Source organism: Clarias gariepinus, chromosome 9 (genome assembly GCF_024256425.1).
Source record: "Clarias gariepinus isolate MV-2021 ecotype Netherlands chromosome 9, CGAR_prim_01v2, whole genome shotgun sequence".
Classification (NCBI taxonomy): domain Eukaryota; kingdom Metazoa; phylum Chordata; class Actinopteri; order Siluriformes; family Clariidae; genus Clarias; species Clarias gariepinus.
In genome coordinates, this window is record NC_071108.1 from 7808146 (window position 1) to 7828108 (window position 19963).

At 36.9% G+C, this 19963-nt stretch overlaps 1 protein-coding gene across 1 annotated transcript in view; it reads left to right on the forward strand.

Annotated features, from left to right (window-relative positions):
- The window catches only part of traf1 (TNF receptor-associated factor 1), a 37740-nt gene that overhangs the window by 6905 nt on the left and 10872 nt on the right, over positions 1-19963 (forward strand). Inside the window, exons 3-7 of the mRNA XM_053504930.1 lie at positions 1293-1391; positions 9802-9963; positions 14913-14966; positions 15083-15151; positions 15682-16110. Of these exons, the coding sequence (XP_053360905.1) occupies positions 1293-1391; positions 9802-9963; positions 14913-14966; positions 15083-15151; positions 15682-16110 (813 nt within the window). The remainder of the gene's footprint in view (positions 1-1292; positions 1392-9801; positions 9964-14912; positions 14967-15082; positions 15152-15681; positions 16111-19963) is intronic.

Genomic DNA, 19963 nt, shown 5'->3' on the forward strand with positions numbered 1-19963 from the left:
AGCAGCATACACACAACCAAGTCAGTGTCAGTGTTAATCTAATATTCAAATAACATCCAGGTTATTTCCATTGCCACGTGGAGTACAGGAGTGCTGACAGATGTACATGGTGATAGTCAGGAATGAATGGATAGTAATGAATTGGTCGCTGAATGGATGTATTAAAGTACTTTAATGTTCGAGACTACTTTCAATAGTCAGTATTTTCCCAACATTCAAAATCTTTACTGTGGCTACAAGTGGAGGCGAGAATGTATTAGATGACTATGACGGCACACCACAGCCATCTGAAAATTTGCATAAACATACACTTGTAAACACCAACGTGAATGGAGAAGCAATTTGCGCGTGAGTTGGAAGAAGGTTAATTCGAAGAAATTCTCATTTACATTTACCGCATTACACAGACGCTCTTATTCAGAGCGAGGGCAAAAGTGCACTGCAGCTTTCATCGATAGAGGTTCTGGTGCTAGTAAAACTCATCATGTTCTGAGACGAATAAAACCTAGTTATGTATGAGAACTCGCCATGCCATACAGTACTTACCATAATTTTTTCTTATCTTTTTTTTACCACTGTTCTTTTAGATCTCGATCTAATCTGCACCTTATTAAAAACCTTAACCGTTTGGACCACTCAGCACAAATTAACCTAATATTGGACGATCGTAACGTGTTTTCTTGATGTCTGGTTTTTCTTTGAGTCACCGCCGAGGTTGGGAGGAAACTAGTGGAGGTAGATGGCCGGAGATAAGTTTAGCATTTTTAAAAAACAGCATCTGCATCTAGCAGCCTTCATTTAAATGTGACTTGTTCAATTGTGACTCACGCTAACTAATAGTAGCACACCAAGTACGTTATTTTAAGCATAGTTTCCAATTTTATCTTGTTGAAAATAAATAAACAAATAAAACGTTTCTTGCATGGTCTGATTTATAAAGCATGGGGTCATGACCCCTAGTTTAGGAAACCCCTAACCTACTTCATTATAACCGGCTCTTTTAATGAATTCCCTCCTTTCTTTTTGGATAGTTGCAGTAAAATTAAATGTAAAATTCTGTATTCCTGAGCAATTTTATTGAGATAATTTGAGTAACTGTAACTTCAATCCTGTAAGATTTGGTTGGACCTCAAGTCTAATTAAAAACATTCCAGTTTAATAAAGCAGGATGTGCGGTATCAGAGTCAGAGCTTGTTTTACAGAAAGAATTGTTCTGAGTCACAGGAAAGTGTTTCAGGAAAATTGTCATAATTTCCCCATGTTTTTTTTTTTTTTTTTGTGTGTGACTGCAGTTCTTCAACGACGCAGCAATCAATAAAGAGATTCTAGCGCTGAGAGTGCACTGCGCTAACAACGGCTGTACTTGGAAGAGCACGCTGAAGGACTTTGAGGTACTTTCCTGCACGTGCATTAATTATTTTTTTTTTAAACCACAGTATGACACATGACCAGAGTGAATAATTTTGAAAGGCGGGCCATGAATAAAGAGATCATCAGAGCCAGTATTTTTTTTTTAGCACATTAATGCTTGGAATTTTTCTTTCGAAATTTTGAAGCAGTATTGATTAATATTGTTTAAAGCTGTTTCATTTTATATAACGGGAAGGCTATGGTGTAATGTGGCTAAAAATAACAGGTACAGTACTGTGCAAAAGTCTTAAGCCACCCCTCATTACTTCATAGTAAATTAAATTAAATGACGTAGATGCAAAGTTGTTTATGTAAGAACCTCAGCGGCGACCTCATTTCCCCTCTCGTCCGTTCCAACCACTCAGCATTCAGCATCACCAGTCTACTAATCACCGGCCTGATCATCTGTCGTTATCAGCACCTGTTTCTCACTGTTTTATGCCTCAAGTTGGTGCTTTTTATGCTTGAATGATTCATAGGTGACTACGTACTGTAGGTAGCTCAAAGCTGACCATAGGTGGCTTAAACAAACAAACAAACAATCCTTTGAAACTGGTCAGGAACAGGGACTAGACTAAAAAATGGAAGGTAAAACTTGCCAAAAATGAGAGCCAGAAGGAAGTCCTTGAGGAAGCCTGGAGACATATTCCTTAAGGTTGCATTAAAAATACAAGGAAGTCTGGCTCTTCGGAAGCAAATTATAAAGAAATAAGGAGTGGCTCACGACTTTTGCACTGTACTGTACAGTCCTGTATATACAGGGTGATTCACTCGAAAGAGGCTCGAATATTCTGTAATAACTCTCGCTATGATGAAGCAATCTGAACCAAAAAATTTAAGCTACATACTATGACTTATGTATAATCGATTGCATTATACGCGATGCTGGAAGTGATCTCTGTACAGCAGTACAACAGGTTCTAAGTTCTATCAGAAGAAGGTCTGGTTGCATGTTTTATGGTTGATTGACTCTAAAATGATTTTGATCATTTTGAATGATTTGTTCTTTGCTGTTTTGCTGGTATGAGAAGAATATAATAGTTAGGGAGGGGCTGTTATATGGGGCAGTCTTTTATTCCCGATGTAAGTCACAGGTCTGCTGTTTACCTTGATCTCGTAAGACCACACTGTCCTCATATAAGGATGCCACCTTTCCTTCCAAGTGTGTAGATATCGTTGTTAGATCCCCATTTAAGGATTGTTGGTATTTGGAAAACTTCTTGTTGTTTCGAGTTCTATAGTTATCAGGTGTAAATAAATAAAAACAATGAAAAGAACTTGCACACAACAATAGATTTTGTATATCAGGACGCTACAAGTTTTGGTAATCCATCCATCCATCCATCCATCCATCCATCCATCATCTATACCACCGATTCTAAAAAGGATTGGAGAAGACCTGATGCCAAGCCTTAAGAGCCTGGGGGACTTGGTGGGGTACCCACCATTGCTGGGCGCATGTAGACTTGGCAATGCCAATCAGCCTCCAGCGTATGTCTTTGGACTGTGAGTGGAAACTAGAGTACCTGGAGGAAACCCAGAAACAACGGGGTGAACATGCAAACCCCCAACCCTGGAGGTACCGGGCGACAGTGCATATCCCTGAGACACAGTAATATTTTACATTTTACACTGCATGTTATACTTTTATCTACTCACGGCTAGTTAGAGTGTATTTTGTGTGCTCAGTGCCACTATGTTACCAGATAAATCCCCCTAATGAAGACGGAGGTGGCTGTAATGTCAGCAGTTAGTCGATTTAATCTAATCTCAGCGCCGGCAGTAAAGCATATTGGCAGATGACAGGTGTCAAAAACTCATTACAGGCTTGCCAGATCTTCCTGGTTGCCAGATCAACTAATACGGACTAATAAACAAAATGTATAGCCGTGTTCAAATGAAGTGACAAACACACGAGCAGGAGAGACGACACATAATTGACACCTATTTAAATGTGTCGGAGTCTCCGCACATTATAACACTCTTCTGAGCTGAACTGACAAAATGCAAATTCTTGCAAAAGCTGCTTGACATTTAGCGAGCTTAAATGTTGCTCATCCCCATGCTAGAAAAAAAAAAACCCCATGCTGTTTATCTATATAGAAAATGCTGCGAAATTCCCTTTAGAAAAACTCTATGAGTCTTGTTTATGTCTTCCCTTAAACCGACTGACATTTTGTTGTGGCTATGAATAAAATGCTGTTTTGACTATATTGTCTACAAACACTAGATTTTTAAAATGTTTGGTCTGGCACTCATAGTTCAAAGGGATTTTTAAAAATGGGTTATGAGTCTTTTTTCTGGCGTTAGCTACGAATAAACAGACAATATTTCTTCAATCTGTTTGAAATCATTTTTCGGTTAGAGATTCCAGCTTAATGTTTATATGAGTATAACTTTTGAAACACGCCAAAGAGGTTCTGCCCGCTGTGACGCGTTTAATCGGGTGGAAATATAACAGACGCAGAGGAAGAAGAAGAAGTATTTTTCTCCAACTTTGAGGTTAAGTTAGGCTTTCCAGCTTATTGGGAAGATCCCACCTTTTGCGTTGTGATTGGTTTCAAGAATTCAGTCTCACGTATGATTAGTGAGGTGTTTTTCTACATGGTTACTGGCGAGTTGAGTAGTGCTCAGACCCGGTGGATGAAAGTCTGAAGTAAAGACAAGTGGGAGAGACTTTCATACCCTTATCATATAATTATATAATTCCCATTATACATGAAATATAACAGTCTATTTAAGTGCACCTATAGTTTCGTGACAAATTCATGCTTTAACCTCAAACCTGATTATTTACAATAATAATTACTTACATATAAAAGGTGAGATTTTTTTTAAAGGCGAGATGAAAACTTTGGAATCCTCTAGAATTAAATTATTTGGTTAAAAGTTTTGGCTTATGCTCAGTAACACTTTTGTGCCACTGATGCTCAAAATGTATCATACTGTTGTAAAGGCTTTTGTCATTCATTTAACTGAACGTATTTAACTCTATCCTTGTCATTTTTATTTACTGATATTTCTATCCACAAAGAATAAATTAGCTAGTTAATTATTTAAACACGTTCCATCCATCCAACTAGGAGCCTCTGTAGTCCCGCTAGTGACCATGAAGGACAATGGTGATTATCATTGTGTTTGTTCTCATTTTACGACCGGCAATTTGGGAAGGTCAATTAGTCTAACCTGCTTAGTCCGCATTGGATTGTGGGAGGAAACCAGGCTACCCGAAAAACCAGCACAGGGAGAACATGCAATCTCAATGCATACCAACCCTGAGATGGGAATCGAACCTGGACCGTGCAGGTGCATGGCGACAGCGCTAACCCATAAGCCACTGTGTCGCGTCATAACGCTTCAGGACCGTAAAAACCTAATACTAAGCCATAATGTAAACATGTTAAGTACTTAATTTAACTTCTATCATGTTTTACTTGCAATGTTAAATCAAAGGGATGTCATGGTTTTAGTTCATTTACTATTTTACTTATTAAAATATATGTTATTGAGACTGTCATTTTTTGTTTTTAGTTTCACAAACCCCCTGCAATTCCATTATCTACCTCTAGGGCCGCCACCCAAACTCTCAACCTGGATAAAAGGACTTTGAACAACAGTTTTTTTTTACAGTTTTTACTTGTGTTTTTTTTTTTTTTTTTACGTTTCTCGCTCAAGGTGAGTGGGAATTATTGCAGTGAAGGTGTTGTTGCAGTTTATTCAGGTTGGTAGTAATGTCTGATTCTGTGTTGGCACATTCTGAAAAATAGTCGCTGCTCTTACGAGGCAATGACGCCTTCAGAGAGCGCACTCTCATAATGAAAGAGCTGTTCGGACACGTATTCATTCAGTTGCCATGACAGGAGAAACCATTTTGCAACCATTTTATTTGCCAAGTCATATTGTTTTGAAATAATGACTCAAATTAGAAGATGTCTTACAGTCCCTGCATTGCCAAAGCTGCTGGCCACCTTTCATTGTGGCCTCAGGGGTTGTCCTCTGTACTGTAGCCTCACTAGTCAGCTTTCACGTTCTGTGTCTGTAGGGTCTGTGGTTTTCACTTTTGCATTAAGGTCAGAACCAAAAGAAGATTCGAAATGATTAGGATCTTTTCAGGAAAAAAAAAAAACATTTACTGTATTTGCTCATTAACTCTTTATTTTACAGTTCCATGTGTTCCTATTAGTTTCCTAGCTTTAACTGAAAGTCATAGTAGTTACTAGGAGTGCAACTGTCAGACCTAAAACTACACCAAGAACTACAACTCCCAGCTCCTAAAACCCGGATTACTGGACACACTTAACACACCTGAGACTAATCCTATTTAAGTACAGTACAAAAAAGTTGGTGACAAGTTATCTGTCGATTTTCAGGAATAAGGCGTTCGACTCCGTTAGTGTTTACAGGTGCAACAACAGTGGACTTGGCTCGGATCTTCATTCGCAGACATACTGACTTCGCCGTTAAAATGTGATAATGCTGCATTTATCACCGTACTGTGCTTAAGGTCTTCTTACACCTTCATTCACAAGAGATTTTATCACAAGTCCCAGGTTGACTTGAACGCTTATCGTATAATTTGGATTTCCGTTTATGATTTAGAGACAGGGGTTTTCAGCACTGCCTAGGGGGGATGTTGTCAGTGTGATCTGGCAACCTCAACTAACGCAAGTGCGAGTTTGTACATTTACAAGAAAAGTGCTCTCACTCAGGAAAGACGCCGAAATATAACACCTTGAAGAAAAAATTGTACAGTACATTTGCAACAATTGACAAAGGCTTGATCAATGTAAAGTGTATGCAGCAGCAAATAGATTACAGAGATGAGTATTAGCTCTAATTTTTGCTGTCAAATCAGTTTAGAAATGTTAGAGATTTAGATTTTGGATCTCCTTGGAGCTGCCTGATGGTAAAAGGTCACTTTATGAATGTATGCTTATAAAAGGTCATAGCGAGTAAAAGTCAAACGCATTAGGATAAATAAAATCTCTAGTTAAGTACAAATGCTTGATATAATTAAAACATAATTAAGCAATATCGCAGGAGGAAGATGCACTGTGTGTGAGATGTCTTGTAGTGATTATCAGACTGGCTGGGATTTATTTATCAGTGCACCTTTGTATTTATGTAAAAATAAATATATATTTATATTTATATAACAAGTGAAATGCACCAGTTTTCTTTATACTGAGCATGCACACCCTTTGAACACCACTTGTCCGATAAAATTAGTGTCCTGTGAAAAAACTGTTGTATAATGTATTACCGTACTTAGTACTTTATTTGCACAAAATTTATCATTTGGTTTATCCCACACGCACATCCTATTTATACCCAGAACCTTTTGAACCATAAAGGGACCCATTATGCAGAATTCATATTTTATTAATTTTTACATATTCAGATGTGTCTCCAGAATGTGTGTGTTTCCAAGTAAAAAAAAAAATCAATGTTTTTTGTCCTCTTTTCACTATGGTATAACCAGGGTTTAAACAAGCCAATTAGTTTTTCCCTCTTATATGACCTCATATAGGGAGATCCCCCTCACCCGACTTGTTGCTCAGCTCAGTTGGCATGGCTGGGCATTAGCTCATTTACTGTACATAGACACTAAAACTATATCCATATTTGATGGATGGCATTAACAGACTGACTTCAATAGACCTCTGGGACTTTATAGGTACTTCCCAAAAAATTAGCAGGAAATAGTTTTAAACAACCCTATAACATTGCCTTTAAATGCTTTCAGCACAGGGACGAAAATACATTGAAATAATAATAAACAGCATATTAATCACTACCTAATGACAAGTGCCATTAAGGCTTTGGTTAAGAGTTAGATTTGCCTCTTACTGTAGTTGAAGCTATCTGCACTCTGGCTGGAGAGATTTTTTAAATAAAGTTTTAGGAAAGACATGCATAATTTTTCAACATAATCTCTTTGCTTCGCAATACACTTTGTCCATCTGTCAACAAGCTTTCGTATTCCCTCATTAAAAAATGTTTTAGGCTGAGTGAGCCATGAATCTACTGCTGTCTTCGCTTCTTCATCAGAAGTGAATCTTCAATCTCGTAGGGTTGCTTTAAGGGAACCAAGCCAGTCAAAGTCAGATGAGGGAAGATAATGACTATAGGGAGGATGATTTATGACATCGACAGTGTGGACAGAAGCATATAGACATGCATGATTGCAACATTCTTGGATAGCAGTTTTCGGCGTTTAATCCAAAGTTTTGGCCTCAGCTCTTAAATAAGCATCTCTATGTAACGAGCACTGTTGATTGTTGAATCTTTTTTCCTGATAATGTTCCAATAAAGAATCCCAGAAAACTGTAAGCACCATTTTACCAGCTGATGGTTGACTTTAGAATGTTTTCTCGGCCGGAGATTGAGGATGTTTCTGTTCCAGGCTCGCAGAGATGAATACATGTCTCATTATAATATCATCTTAATATATAATATCATCATAATGCATCTCTTTAAGTTTCCCTAGAGTATCGGCCCAAATTTCGTTTGCAGATATCCAAACGCTTCTGCTTCTGCTTTTCCGTGCATTGTTTCGGCATCAGGTACACCCTCAGACCACAAAAACGAATCACTGCACCCTGCTCTACTTTCATGCAAATCACAAGTGGGGCGTCCACATTTACACCGCAGTTACAGATAAATTGATGTATACATTTCTTTCTTCTTCTTTTTTTTTTGTTACTGACTAAATCAAAATTCATATTTACAGACAGTACTGGATATCACTGAAGCATATTTAAATAATACTGTATCACTGTATCACATGAGAGGAAGCGTAGTTAATAGTGCAGTTAATGTGCTTATATTCAGCACAACAGCATGGCCTTGAATGTAATATTGCTTTTATACAACAGTTCTGCAACAAGTTCAGCATTTATAAGTGTTTTGCATTTTTCAGAGTTAAACCCCGAATAGCGCATAATGGAAAGCTAGTTTGTGTAGTTCCACACACAAGTATTACCCTTATTAGTCAGCTTTATAATTTATGTTACAAAGCAAAACTGCGGGACTCTTTAAAGGCATTTCGAAATGTCTTAGATGCAGTTACTAAGGAGACAATGTGTTGTTTAAGATGACATAAAGTTATCAGATGTGTCTTCTTGCTGAAAGTGCTTCTGTGACTTGTTTCAAATGTGGGTTGACCTACTTTCACTCGTACCAGCAACCAACAGTTAGTATAACTAATGATTGTTCTTACAGTATATATTTATATATGTGTTGATACATACAGTATATATTTAAATGTCCGAGTGCTGTTATTCTCTATATCAGGAATGCCTTTCATCCAGTCAGATTACTCGGTCAGAACTAAATGTTGTATATTAGTGTTTATTGTATAAAAGCAATTTATATTTACTTATTAAAAAAAAAAAAATTACAAACAAGGGACAATATGAATTTCATACGATTTGTGAAAACCCTTGAAACACACATATAAAAACACATGAAAAACACACAAGAAATGGTTTCATATTTAGCCAGCCTTGGGTAAATTAGGAAGGTATGTCCATTTGCATTTCCATGGATGTTCTTAATAGATGGAACTGGCAACCCCAGCAGCATAAAAGGTCGTAAAAAAACGGCCGTAATTAGTTCTTCCCATAAAAAAGTACCTTTAGGCTAAAATGAGGAATGAGATCTGCGCTTTTACATTAACGAACCAACCTGAAAATGAGATCTGCAAAGTTTCTGATCTGATGTAATTGGCCATTCAGGGCCGTAGAGACACACTAACCTTTTAGCTAAGCCTTTTTTATGGTCTGCTGGCCTACATTACTACTACAGGACACCACTGGAATGGGGTTTGGATATAAGAGCTGGATTTTGTGGTCAGATCGTTGCAAAATCCAACCGCTAGCACTTCTCGAAAGCGGCAAAACAGCTTTTTAGCTTTTTAAATGTTAATAAATCTGCCAGGCGGAAAGCTGAGACGGATTGCGTTCTTGTTTTTCTTGCGGGCTTCTCGTGTTGCTTATGAAAACTTTCTTGGTGGAAACGGACAAGCTTTTCATGCTTCAGTAATTTCTTACTATCTTTCAGATCTTTTATCTGATTGTTTTTTTAAAAAAAGAGTTTATTAAAATATTGATTCAATCTTTTTAAATCGTAACATTAAAAATATCTTATTGACCTTTTTGTTGGAGCATGTCCTGTTTTTTCGGAGACATGATAATTAGTTTTACATCATTGACTGTAATAAAAACTGTGGTTGCAAAAAAAAAACAAAAAAAAAAAACTAAGCTTTTTTTTGCAAAATGGAAACTTTATGTTACAAAGCAAAACTATGGGGCTCTTTAAAGGCATTTCGAAATATATTTAAAAAAATCTTAAAAAATAATTTAATCGTATCTTGTGAATATCTTTTAGGAGCATCAGAGTCAGTGTGAGTATGCCTTAATCCCCTGCAATGTTGGCTGTGGCTTGATGGTTTTGAGGAGGACTTTGGCTACTCACCTAGAGAAAGGCTGTCCCAATAATAAGAGCACATGTCCTGCATGTTCCTGCCCTCTGACCCCTTCGGAGCTCCAGGTAAGAATGTTCCATCTGTGTAAAGTAACTTGCTTAAATATTCCTAGTTTAACTTTTTCCATAGTTAATTGTGTCACAATGTCCTGTATAATTAACTGGGGGAAAATTAATATAGCTTGCTAAATTATTTACAAAGAATAATAAGATTGCATAAACATCCACCCTATTTCTGTGAAACCCCTAAATTAGTTCTGGTGCAACCATTTGCTATAAGAATGTACATTGCATATTATGAATGGCTAAATAAATTTAAGAGTAGACAAATTCAGCTAATTTTTTTCATGCTTTTTTAATGAAGTTTGTCTATACTGGACTTTAAAAAAAATCCATCTTATTCTCTCCCTACAAAGACCTCTGGCTTCTGCAGTTATTTTTGTTTGTGTCTACCTGCAATATTTCCGCTTGACCTCGTATTTTCAAGTTCAGTAATTTAATGAAAATGAACTAATTAATGCAGTAATTGAGCTGCACACAAGCAACCTGCTGCCTTCGACATGTTCCCAGGTTAATCTCAGTGGTGTTTGTTTGTCTAGCAAGCTTCATACAGTATCTATCTGACTGCCCAATCCCAACTCATAAATCTAAAACCATATCTGGAGGTTGCATCCTGTCAGCTGGGCTTCTTCTTGTTGGTTTGACACATTTCACTACTTCAAGTAGCTTCATCACTCTGAGAAATGTTGGTTAGGGGCCCCAAATATATTAATTATATGTATAATAGAGAAGATTGTCCATTAATGAGCCTTTCAAGTGAGAAATGGTAAATGGACGATATATTTGTGTTCAATAATCAGCCTTTCTCAGACTGAAGAAGCTACTTGGATGAGTAGTAAAACCAACAAGAAGTCTAGGTGACATTCTTTAACTTCCAGCCGACTTCTCCTGGATAACTACGAAGCTCCATAGACACCCACTTTCGTGATCTTTTTATTGGGTCTTGTTGCATGCTAGTCTTTATCTATACCTCTACATTAATAATACTTTTATAGTATTTTTGATAAAATGGGCCTAGATGAGGAGGCACGGTGGTGTAGTGGTTAGCACTGTCGCCTTGCACCTCCAAGGTGCAGGCTCGATTCCCGTGTCTGTGTGCATGGAGTTTGCATGCTTTCCCCATGCTTTGTGGGTTTCCTCCTGGTACTCCGTTTTCCTTTTAAAGATATCTAGGTTCGGCTAATTGGCATTCCCAAGTTGCCCATAGTGTACCCTGCCTTGTGCCCTAAGCCTCCTGGGATAGGCTCCAGGTCCCGTGACCCTGTATACAGGATAAAGCAGTATAGACGATGATTGAGTGAACGAGTGGGCCTACAGTAGATGTGTAAAATCCAAATTTAACTTTGTTTGCATCACTGGTTCAAGTTCAATTTATTTCATTTTGGTTAATATTTATGTTTATATAGTGCTTTACTCATAATGTTTTTATTGCTGTTTTGTTTGTATTCAATAACTTTTTTAAATGATTAAGGCTGATTTTGTCAAAAGTAGGAGCTATTGATCAGAAGGTCTCCGCCAAGCTGCTATTGTGTTACTATGGTTCATGAGCAAGGTCATTGACCTGTTCTGCTCTTTGAGCACCGTACCATGACCCCGCGCTCTGACCATAGAAGCTAATGAACCAATGGGGGGATACATATAGATGTGGATTGTGTTGTTTTATATAACAACACAGGAAATTTTTTTTCAACATTCCAAACTTTAATTTGCAGATTGAATGCATAAATCACAATCGAACTAAATAAAAAAAAAAAATCTAAATTACTAGCTGAGCATTCTACAGGAGCTGTAGTTTGTCTTAAGATGTTTACATAATTTATACTGTATGTAGTGCTGTATAGAATACCAGTATTGTCTTGCATGCCATACTGTATATTGCTGGAAAACGAGAGGATGCAGCATGTATTGTCGTTTTCAATGAATCCAGGTCATGAAGCAGGGCTCAAAGCATTGTGGAGAGCACAGTTAAAATCGAACAAAGCAGGACGGAAATAAAAGCAACGTTCTAAAACAGAGAATGTAATGAGCAGATGGGTCAAACAGAGGAAAAAAATTACACAGAAACAAAGGATGATTTGGAATAAGACAGCAAGAAACGGTGCTGTTTGGCCTAAAAAAAATGAAACTGCTATACCCTTATTACATATTTATAGCTGATATATGCAATATAGAACCAAGTTTTCTGTTGTCAGTTTGCTCAAGGTTACTGGATGTTAATATGCCATCTCTCTCTCTCTCTCTCTCTCTCTCTCTCTCTTTCTCTCTTTCTCCCTCTCTCTCTCTCTGACACTGATTTGAGAGGAAAACAGAATGACATCCTGGACTGGTAATTGGTGTTTTCTAAATTGTGTGAAATGAATATAAATAAGCAAGTCAGGTTCTTATCATTGATTTCAACATGGAGGCATCACCTCAGCTAGTGTTGCAATTTTTAGTAATGTCATTGTGTCGGAGAAAGTCGAGGAGATGCCAAGGATGTACCTCTTGAATTTTATTACATTAGACGAGGCATTAGAAAAGAGCTGACGTCTCACATCTCACTTTCAAGACTGATCCTAAACCAGTCCAGTGGATCTGGGTTTTATTGTTGTTGTTGTTGTTGTTTGCCAGTTTTTATTTAGTTGGTTTTTAATGTGGACCTAAAGCTGTGGTAAGTTGATTAAAGAAAACAAGATCAAAGTATTAGGAAATGTTCTTTAAATATCATTTGTAATTAGCAGTCCTGTTCATACATGCATATTTAGCTAGTCTGTTTTTGTCACATGGCTTGTTGCAGAGCTAGCTGGCTAGTTCTCTGTAGGGATAAGTTAGCGTAATTAGCTAAAGTCAAAAAGGAGCTCAAAACTCACACAAGGCTTGAAAATACAGGTTAGGATTGTGAATAAATGTGGAAAAGTATTCTATACTCTATGTGATTTCATCTATGGAATAAATATCAATAATTTACATTAATGTTTTATTCGCCTTAAACACTTTAAATCACTTAATTGAAAGTTTGTTAATTAGCTGTATTGCTAGTAATGGCATTAATGCTATAAGCTAGGCTAGTTATGGCACTTTTCTCCTTAAGGAATTTTTACCATTGCCTTGTTGATTTTTTTTGGCCACTATGTAAAAGTAAAAACTATGAAACTGGAAACTATTGAAGTCTGAATTTTTCAGGAAAATTAATAAAAAAGTAAATAATAATTATTATTTAAAAAATAACTGTGGCTAACTGTGATAAACATGTGTCCAGTGTGTAGCATATTGTATACACTGTAGGTTTTTATTTTTATTTTTTTACAAGCTCTCACTGTCAACTATACAGAATTGTGAATTAAACAGAAAATGAAATAAGCTGTGCTAATCTTTACTTTTTGCACTAATGCTAGCTATGAGCTACACTAGTTATAGCAGTTATGTTAGTTTGTCTCCTTATAGTTTTTCTCTATTGCCTTATTACATCGTTGTGGTTTTATTATTTGCTTTGTTTTTCAGTTTTAATCACTAACATTTTGTAAAAGTAGCGTGGAAAATATTACAGCCAGAATTTCCCAGAATGCAGCCAGGCTCGTCACTTGTGGTGTTACTAAATCAATAAAAATTACTTCATTTAACTTTGGTAAAATATGGGTAAGAATGCAAGAGTGTAAAGTATATAGTGTAAAGAGAGTAAAATAAATTGTTGAATTTTCCTGTTTCTAAAACCCTCTGTGGTTATTAACTTATTGCGACTTTTACAGCCATGCTAGGCTTTGCAGGCGGCACGGTGGTGTAGTGGGTAGCACTGTCACCTGCACCTCCAGGGTCTGGGTTCGATTCACGGCCAGGGTCGATTCCCGTCTCTGTGGGCATGGAGTTTGCATGTTCTCCCTGTGCTTGGTGGGTTTCCTCTCGGTACTCCAGTTTACTCCCACAGTGCAAAGACCTGCAGATTAGGCTCATTGGTGTTACCAAATTGCCCGTTATGTGTGAATGAGAGTGTGTGTATGTGTGTGTGCCCTGTGATGGATTGGCACCCTGTCCAGGGTGTACCCCACCTTGTGCCCTAAGTCTCCTGGGATAGGCTTCAGGCCCCCCTGTGACCCTGTATACAGGATAGAGCGTATAGACGATGAGTGACTGAGTGAGATGCTAGGCTTTGCACTATTGCTAGCTATTTGCTATGCTAGTTATGTCAGTTTGGCAAGTTTTTATAATAAGTTTTGCTATTTCATTGCTCTCAGGTTCTAACTGAAGATTTATTAGATTGTTAAAGCCTTATTGCATCTTCTGATGCACACTAAAAGCTATATGTAATATATACTTTATACATTATTATATACTTCTATAGGGAATAGTGTGAATATAATGGATTGCAGTGTAAGAGTATGAACAATATGCCGTTTATAAAACACTCCATGATGAATCCTGGAGGCATCTCATCCCACTTTATTCATCTGTATATTCAGAATCACACAAAACACAAATGTGACCTCAAATGAGTTATCTTTGGTATGTATTAAAGCTTTTTGAGTTCGGATATTGCCTGACCTTATGCAGCTTTCATCTTTGCCATAACCAGACAAAGTTTGAGGACAGTTCACCCTTGGTGAAACCCCTGTGGGTTCCTCTAAGCCATAGAATCTCCAGAGCCATATTTCTTCTGCTGCCATGCAAACTGATCCCAGAGCTCAGGGACACGGATTAGAAGCAAAAGGGAGAAAGATATAATAAAAGGTTTAAATCTCAGAACCCTGACACTGATTTAATCCAAACTTAAAGAGGACTTTAATATACAGTACACACACACACACACACACACACATAGACACACTAAACTTTGTGACAGAGTATTTGTATGAAAATGACCAAGATTAGAAAGGGACATTAATCCTCTTTGGGTCAAGACTGATGCACTGTTAATGGAACTCTTGGGAACATTTTGTAATGTATGACGCATTAGGGCCATTCAAGCCTATTTTCTCTTACAGAAGCATGTGTGTTCCAGTGACAAGAAGGCTCCAAAAGTTGAGAAACGTCAAAAGGTAAAATAACAACAACAACAACAAAAATAAATGATCTTGTTTTTTGAGAAATACCATTTATATATGTTATAAAACGTTTTTATGTCGCTAAATGTGTATTATATATTTTCTTCAAGGATAATAAGCAAGCAAATTCGAAGAAAAAAGAAACCTGTCAATTCACTGAAATAGGATGCACATTTAAGGTAAATATTTCACCAATATCCAACCATTTTTACTGTTTATTTGAGAAACTGTTAACTTTTCTCACTTTACTTATATTTTTATCATTAAAAGAAAATTAAGTACTGATATTTAAGGATAAATGGGTTGACATATTTGTAATAATTATATGATTAGGATGATACAGATGAAAATTTTCATTTATCATGCAGGTAATCTAGCTAGTGTGTTTTGTTTCTCTTTTCACATTTTTCCCTGGTCCAGAAAATAGCTTCACTCACAGCCAAAGCAAAGTTTCTTTTACCTAAAAATCATATACAGTGCATAATTTCAACCAAGTGGTTTGTTTTGGGTGGTTGCGGGAAACTTGGCAGTGTGCTATTACAGTTTTAATTCTGCTTTTGCTTAGCAGTCGAACTTTAAATTTTACAGATTGAGAAAAGAATAGAATGAGAATAAAAATAAGGTGTCCAGTGTTACATATTAAGACGATACCGATTAAGACAACAACAGTAAGGACTAATCACACCATCTTCCTTTCATCTCTGTTTAGGGAACCGTGGAGAAAGTGCGAGAGCATGAAAACTGCAGTTCTGCACCCCACCTCCAGCTCCTCCTGGAGGCCCTCAGGGGCATTCGGGTCTCTGTTCCTTCCCTACCTGGGAGGAGTGTGCACTTCCCAGGTCTGGACCTGCTCCTCCATGGCCAGAGCTCAGCTTCAGTCTGTCCTGAGTCAGCTGGTGAGCTAGAGACCGACGGAGGGGATGGAGGAGTGATGAACGACATGGCGCTCAGCCTTCACGATGACCAGGCTGAGCTGGAAGTGGGTCAGCAGCTTCACGCTCTTCAGCAGAGGCTTCAGATCATGGAGAATATCATCACAGCACTCAACCGTGAGGTGGAGAAAACCCAGCTTACAGTGGCAGCCTTGGACAGAGACTCCCAGAACAGCATGCAGCTGGTGGAGCACTTGGAGAGTGTGGTATGTTACTGGGGATAATCACTGATATGCTTTGATTTAAAATGGTGCACAATAACTGCTACGGGTGTAACTGGGAGAAATGCATAATATAATCATCTTCTCATGGTAAAAAATGCAGTGCAAAGTGCTATGGGGAATTGTAATGGACTTTGCATTTAATATCAAAAGAATCTGAGTTATAGTTTTCCTCAATTATACTGTATATATTTCCTATGCTATGGTATGAACTGAATATCTACCTTTCAAGTCAAACTGGGACTTTTGACTGTTCATAACAACAGCACACAGTTACAAATGAAAAAACTACCTCTTTTTCTCTATATAATCCCTGCTAGACTAATACAATAATCTGAGCCACCTTGGCCAGGTTAGTCCTTCACAGATGTCTAGGCTTCTATACAACGTTTGCATCATTCATGTGGCTAAAAGTCTCATCACAGTACCTTAAGTTTTCTGTAAATGCCAATTGGTTTTACACCTTGATTTAAAAGTCCGGGTTTGACTTGAACACCCCACTTTATTATCATATGTCTGGCATTTCTGCAAGCTTTTTGAAGTTAATAATTTACTTTTTTAAATAACAACCTAATGTGATTAAACCCTAAGTGGGGAATGCATTTGACAGGTTTGTGTCTGCTTATCTCTAGCTGAAAGTACATTAAGGATGTCACAAATGTTACCAAAGTGCTTCTTATTAAATACCTTATCTGTGCTCCTCAAGCACAATTAACTGATTCCACTAAAATCAATACAGATGCAAATGCTGTACTGAAGCTTCGTCTTCCTGTTGCTGTCATGTCAACCCATTCTTGAACACATATGTGATGATGTTTTTAAAGCACTAAAATGGATCATTAAAAACTATTGAGATTTACTAAATTAAACAAGATCAGGAGACTTTTAGTGTCTGTGATAGAGAAGGATCATGAGTGTTGAACCGCTGTTTGGACTAATTGGAATCATGACAGTTTTCATTTCACTGCATGAATACTAGGCAGAGATGATGATGATGATGATTATTATTATTATTATTATTATTGTTATTAGCTTCGAGTCAGCTATGTGGGTAATGACTAAAAAACTTGGGGACAAGCTGATTATTTGGATTGCCATGGTGGAAACCTTAAAGTTCTGGCTTTACCTCTGACTGTTACAAAATGCTGGCATTGGTGATACCTTTTCTAAATGTTAAGCAAAGAAACATATCATAATAAAAATTTTAACTTTTGTGCTTGGTACAAATCAGGATGACCTTTACTACTCACATCCAGACAATGACTCTACTGTACACATTAGAATGGGCTTAATTTAGCATCCAGTTGAGTTGATTTGCAGCGACCTCCTCATGTTTCACAATAGTTAGTTAGCACTGTAGCTAACATCCGAGTGTCTAGACTTGAGAATGATCACCCCTGACCCTACCTAGTAAAATGTATTAGTAATTAAAGACCGAAATAGAAGGTCCTTATTTGCCTCCCTAAAAGGCACAAATTCATTAAATGTAATTAATTATAATGCATGTAGAGGTAGTTTTGCAGATTTTCTAGCTATAGTGAACTATATGAGTCTGGTATAGACTCATGACAAATTCAATCTAATAGTAAATATCTCCCCATAATTATAGAAAAAAAACATTAGTTAAAAAAGGCTCCATCTTTTGGTGAAGTAGCTTCATGTCACATTGAAAGAATGAGAGAGAAAAAATCAAATCTTTAATAGAAACAAATTTATTCAAAGAAAGACTGATTCTTTTTCAAGAAATAACAACCAACAAAAACACATGTACAACAGTTATTGACACCTCTGTCTGCTAATTAAACCACACTGAGTCTTTTCCTATAACATTTATAAGGTTTGAGAATATACTGTAGTGCAGTTTATCTGAGACCATTCATCTTTACAGAAGCTCTCCAGATCATCCAGGGTCCCAGGTCCTGTGATGTGCACTCTTGTCTTCGATTTACCCCAGAGGTTTTCAGCGGGGTTCAGGTCAGGGGATTGTAATGGCCATGAGAGAAGCTTGATTCTGTGGTCAGCTAAACAGTTTGTATTGATTTGGGAATACGCTTCGATTCAGTGTCTTGCCGAAAGATCTAGTGACGACCCAGGTTTAGTTTCACAACGTTACACAGAAAATAAAGCGTATTTTACAACTGGAATAATGTTATTTTCATTATAGCCATCCTTCTTTTATCTTAAATGTTTAGTGCTAGAAAGCTTAATTTTTGTTCAAATCCGACCATAGATCATGGTTCCAGGCAAAATTGTAGAAGCATTTTGTAAACTCCAGGCACTTAGATTGCTATATCTTACAAATAGACCGTTGGCACAAAGGTGTTATCTGATGGTGGTTTTGGAGATCCTAATTTGGTCTCCACAGTTGGTAACCCTAATGTTTTACTTGTTCTTGTAATTAAGTATCAATGATTTTGCCACTCTTATCATGTCCTAAGACAAATTAGTAAGAGTTTTAATTGGTGTCCATTTTTTCTTACTGCCCTAATGTACATTATCAAAAAAACACTTTTTTAATTCCTTTCACATTTTAATAGATGACTAAGGAACATTGGAGAAAGAGTGACCTCATATTTGTTCCCTGGTTAATCAGGAGCTCATGGTTTACAGCTTTAAGGTTCCAACAGACTCGTTTCAACTCGTGTTTACCATAATTTCCAATTGTGGCACATGTTTCTTTGTTGACATAATTATTTCTTGATGAGGGATTTTTTTTTTTTGTGAAGAGATTTATTTTTCCCTTTTTTAACATTTTGAAGCCACGTCACCAGAAGGTGGTTGTTTTAATCTAACCAAGGGTGCCAATAATTGTGGACGGCAATGTACTTCTGATTTATTTATTACCACACTCAAATATACTCAAATATAGGAAAACCAAACATGCTGAATGATGTTTTCAGGCAAAACAACATAGTTGATTAATAAGATAATTAGATATATATTAAAGTTTTTTTTTATTAAAATGTGTCAGTTCTAAATATTTACTTTTTAACTACTTAAGTACATTACAATTTGCCATGTTTTTCTTAGAGCTAAAATTTCCACTTTGAACGGAATAAGATTTTTGGGCATTTTTTTCTGTACTTTGAATTTGATATTTTTTCTAAATACTTATTGCACACTTGTTTGCAATGCTAACTTCCCTTTAGAAGCATGTTTAAAAATCATGCAGAATGCACCAAATTCATTTATATATTTAATGATTATTATTAGAAAGTTTTGAAATCTACTTGGTAAAATAGATAACCATGTCGAGGCAAATCATCATATTCATGCTTGTTCTAAAAACAAAAACAACAAGGGTTTCTTCGTGCTCACCATTTATTCATTAGGCCAGATTTGGCTGTATTTTATCAGACAGCATGCACTTAGTAGAAAATCTCTATTAAATCTAAATTCGCAAAACTCAGCAGCGCAAATGGTTAGTACGAAAAACTCAAGTAAAGACGGCTCCTGGTTCCAGGAAGTCACTTTCAGTTTATTTATGAATCGCATGCACAAATTGAACAACTCCAGTGGTAATGCTAATGAGGTTAACAAAAGCTGCTCCAGCACCTGTGTTTAATCATCCGTGCGCGCTGTTTCATCTCAATCAATAATTTAAATAGTCATTTCAACTGTCTAAATCCATTTTTTAGACAAACCAGTTCATTAGTTCCATCATCCTGTTTTTGTTTCGTCTTTATTTGGCAAATAGGATGCACTTGTGTCTGTGTGTGAATGACTGAGATTGCGAAATGGAAAAGTATTAACTGTAAAACATGCTAGTACAAATTTATACATGATATTCTGGTGTTCGAATTACATTTCCTGAAGATTAGGGTTGGGCGGTAAAACC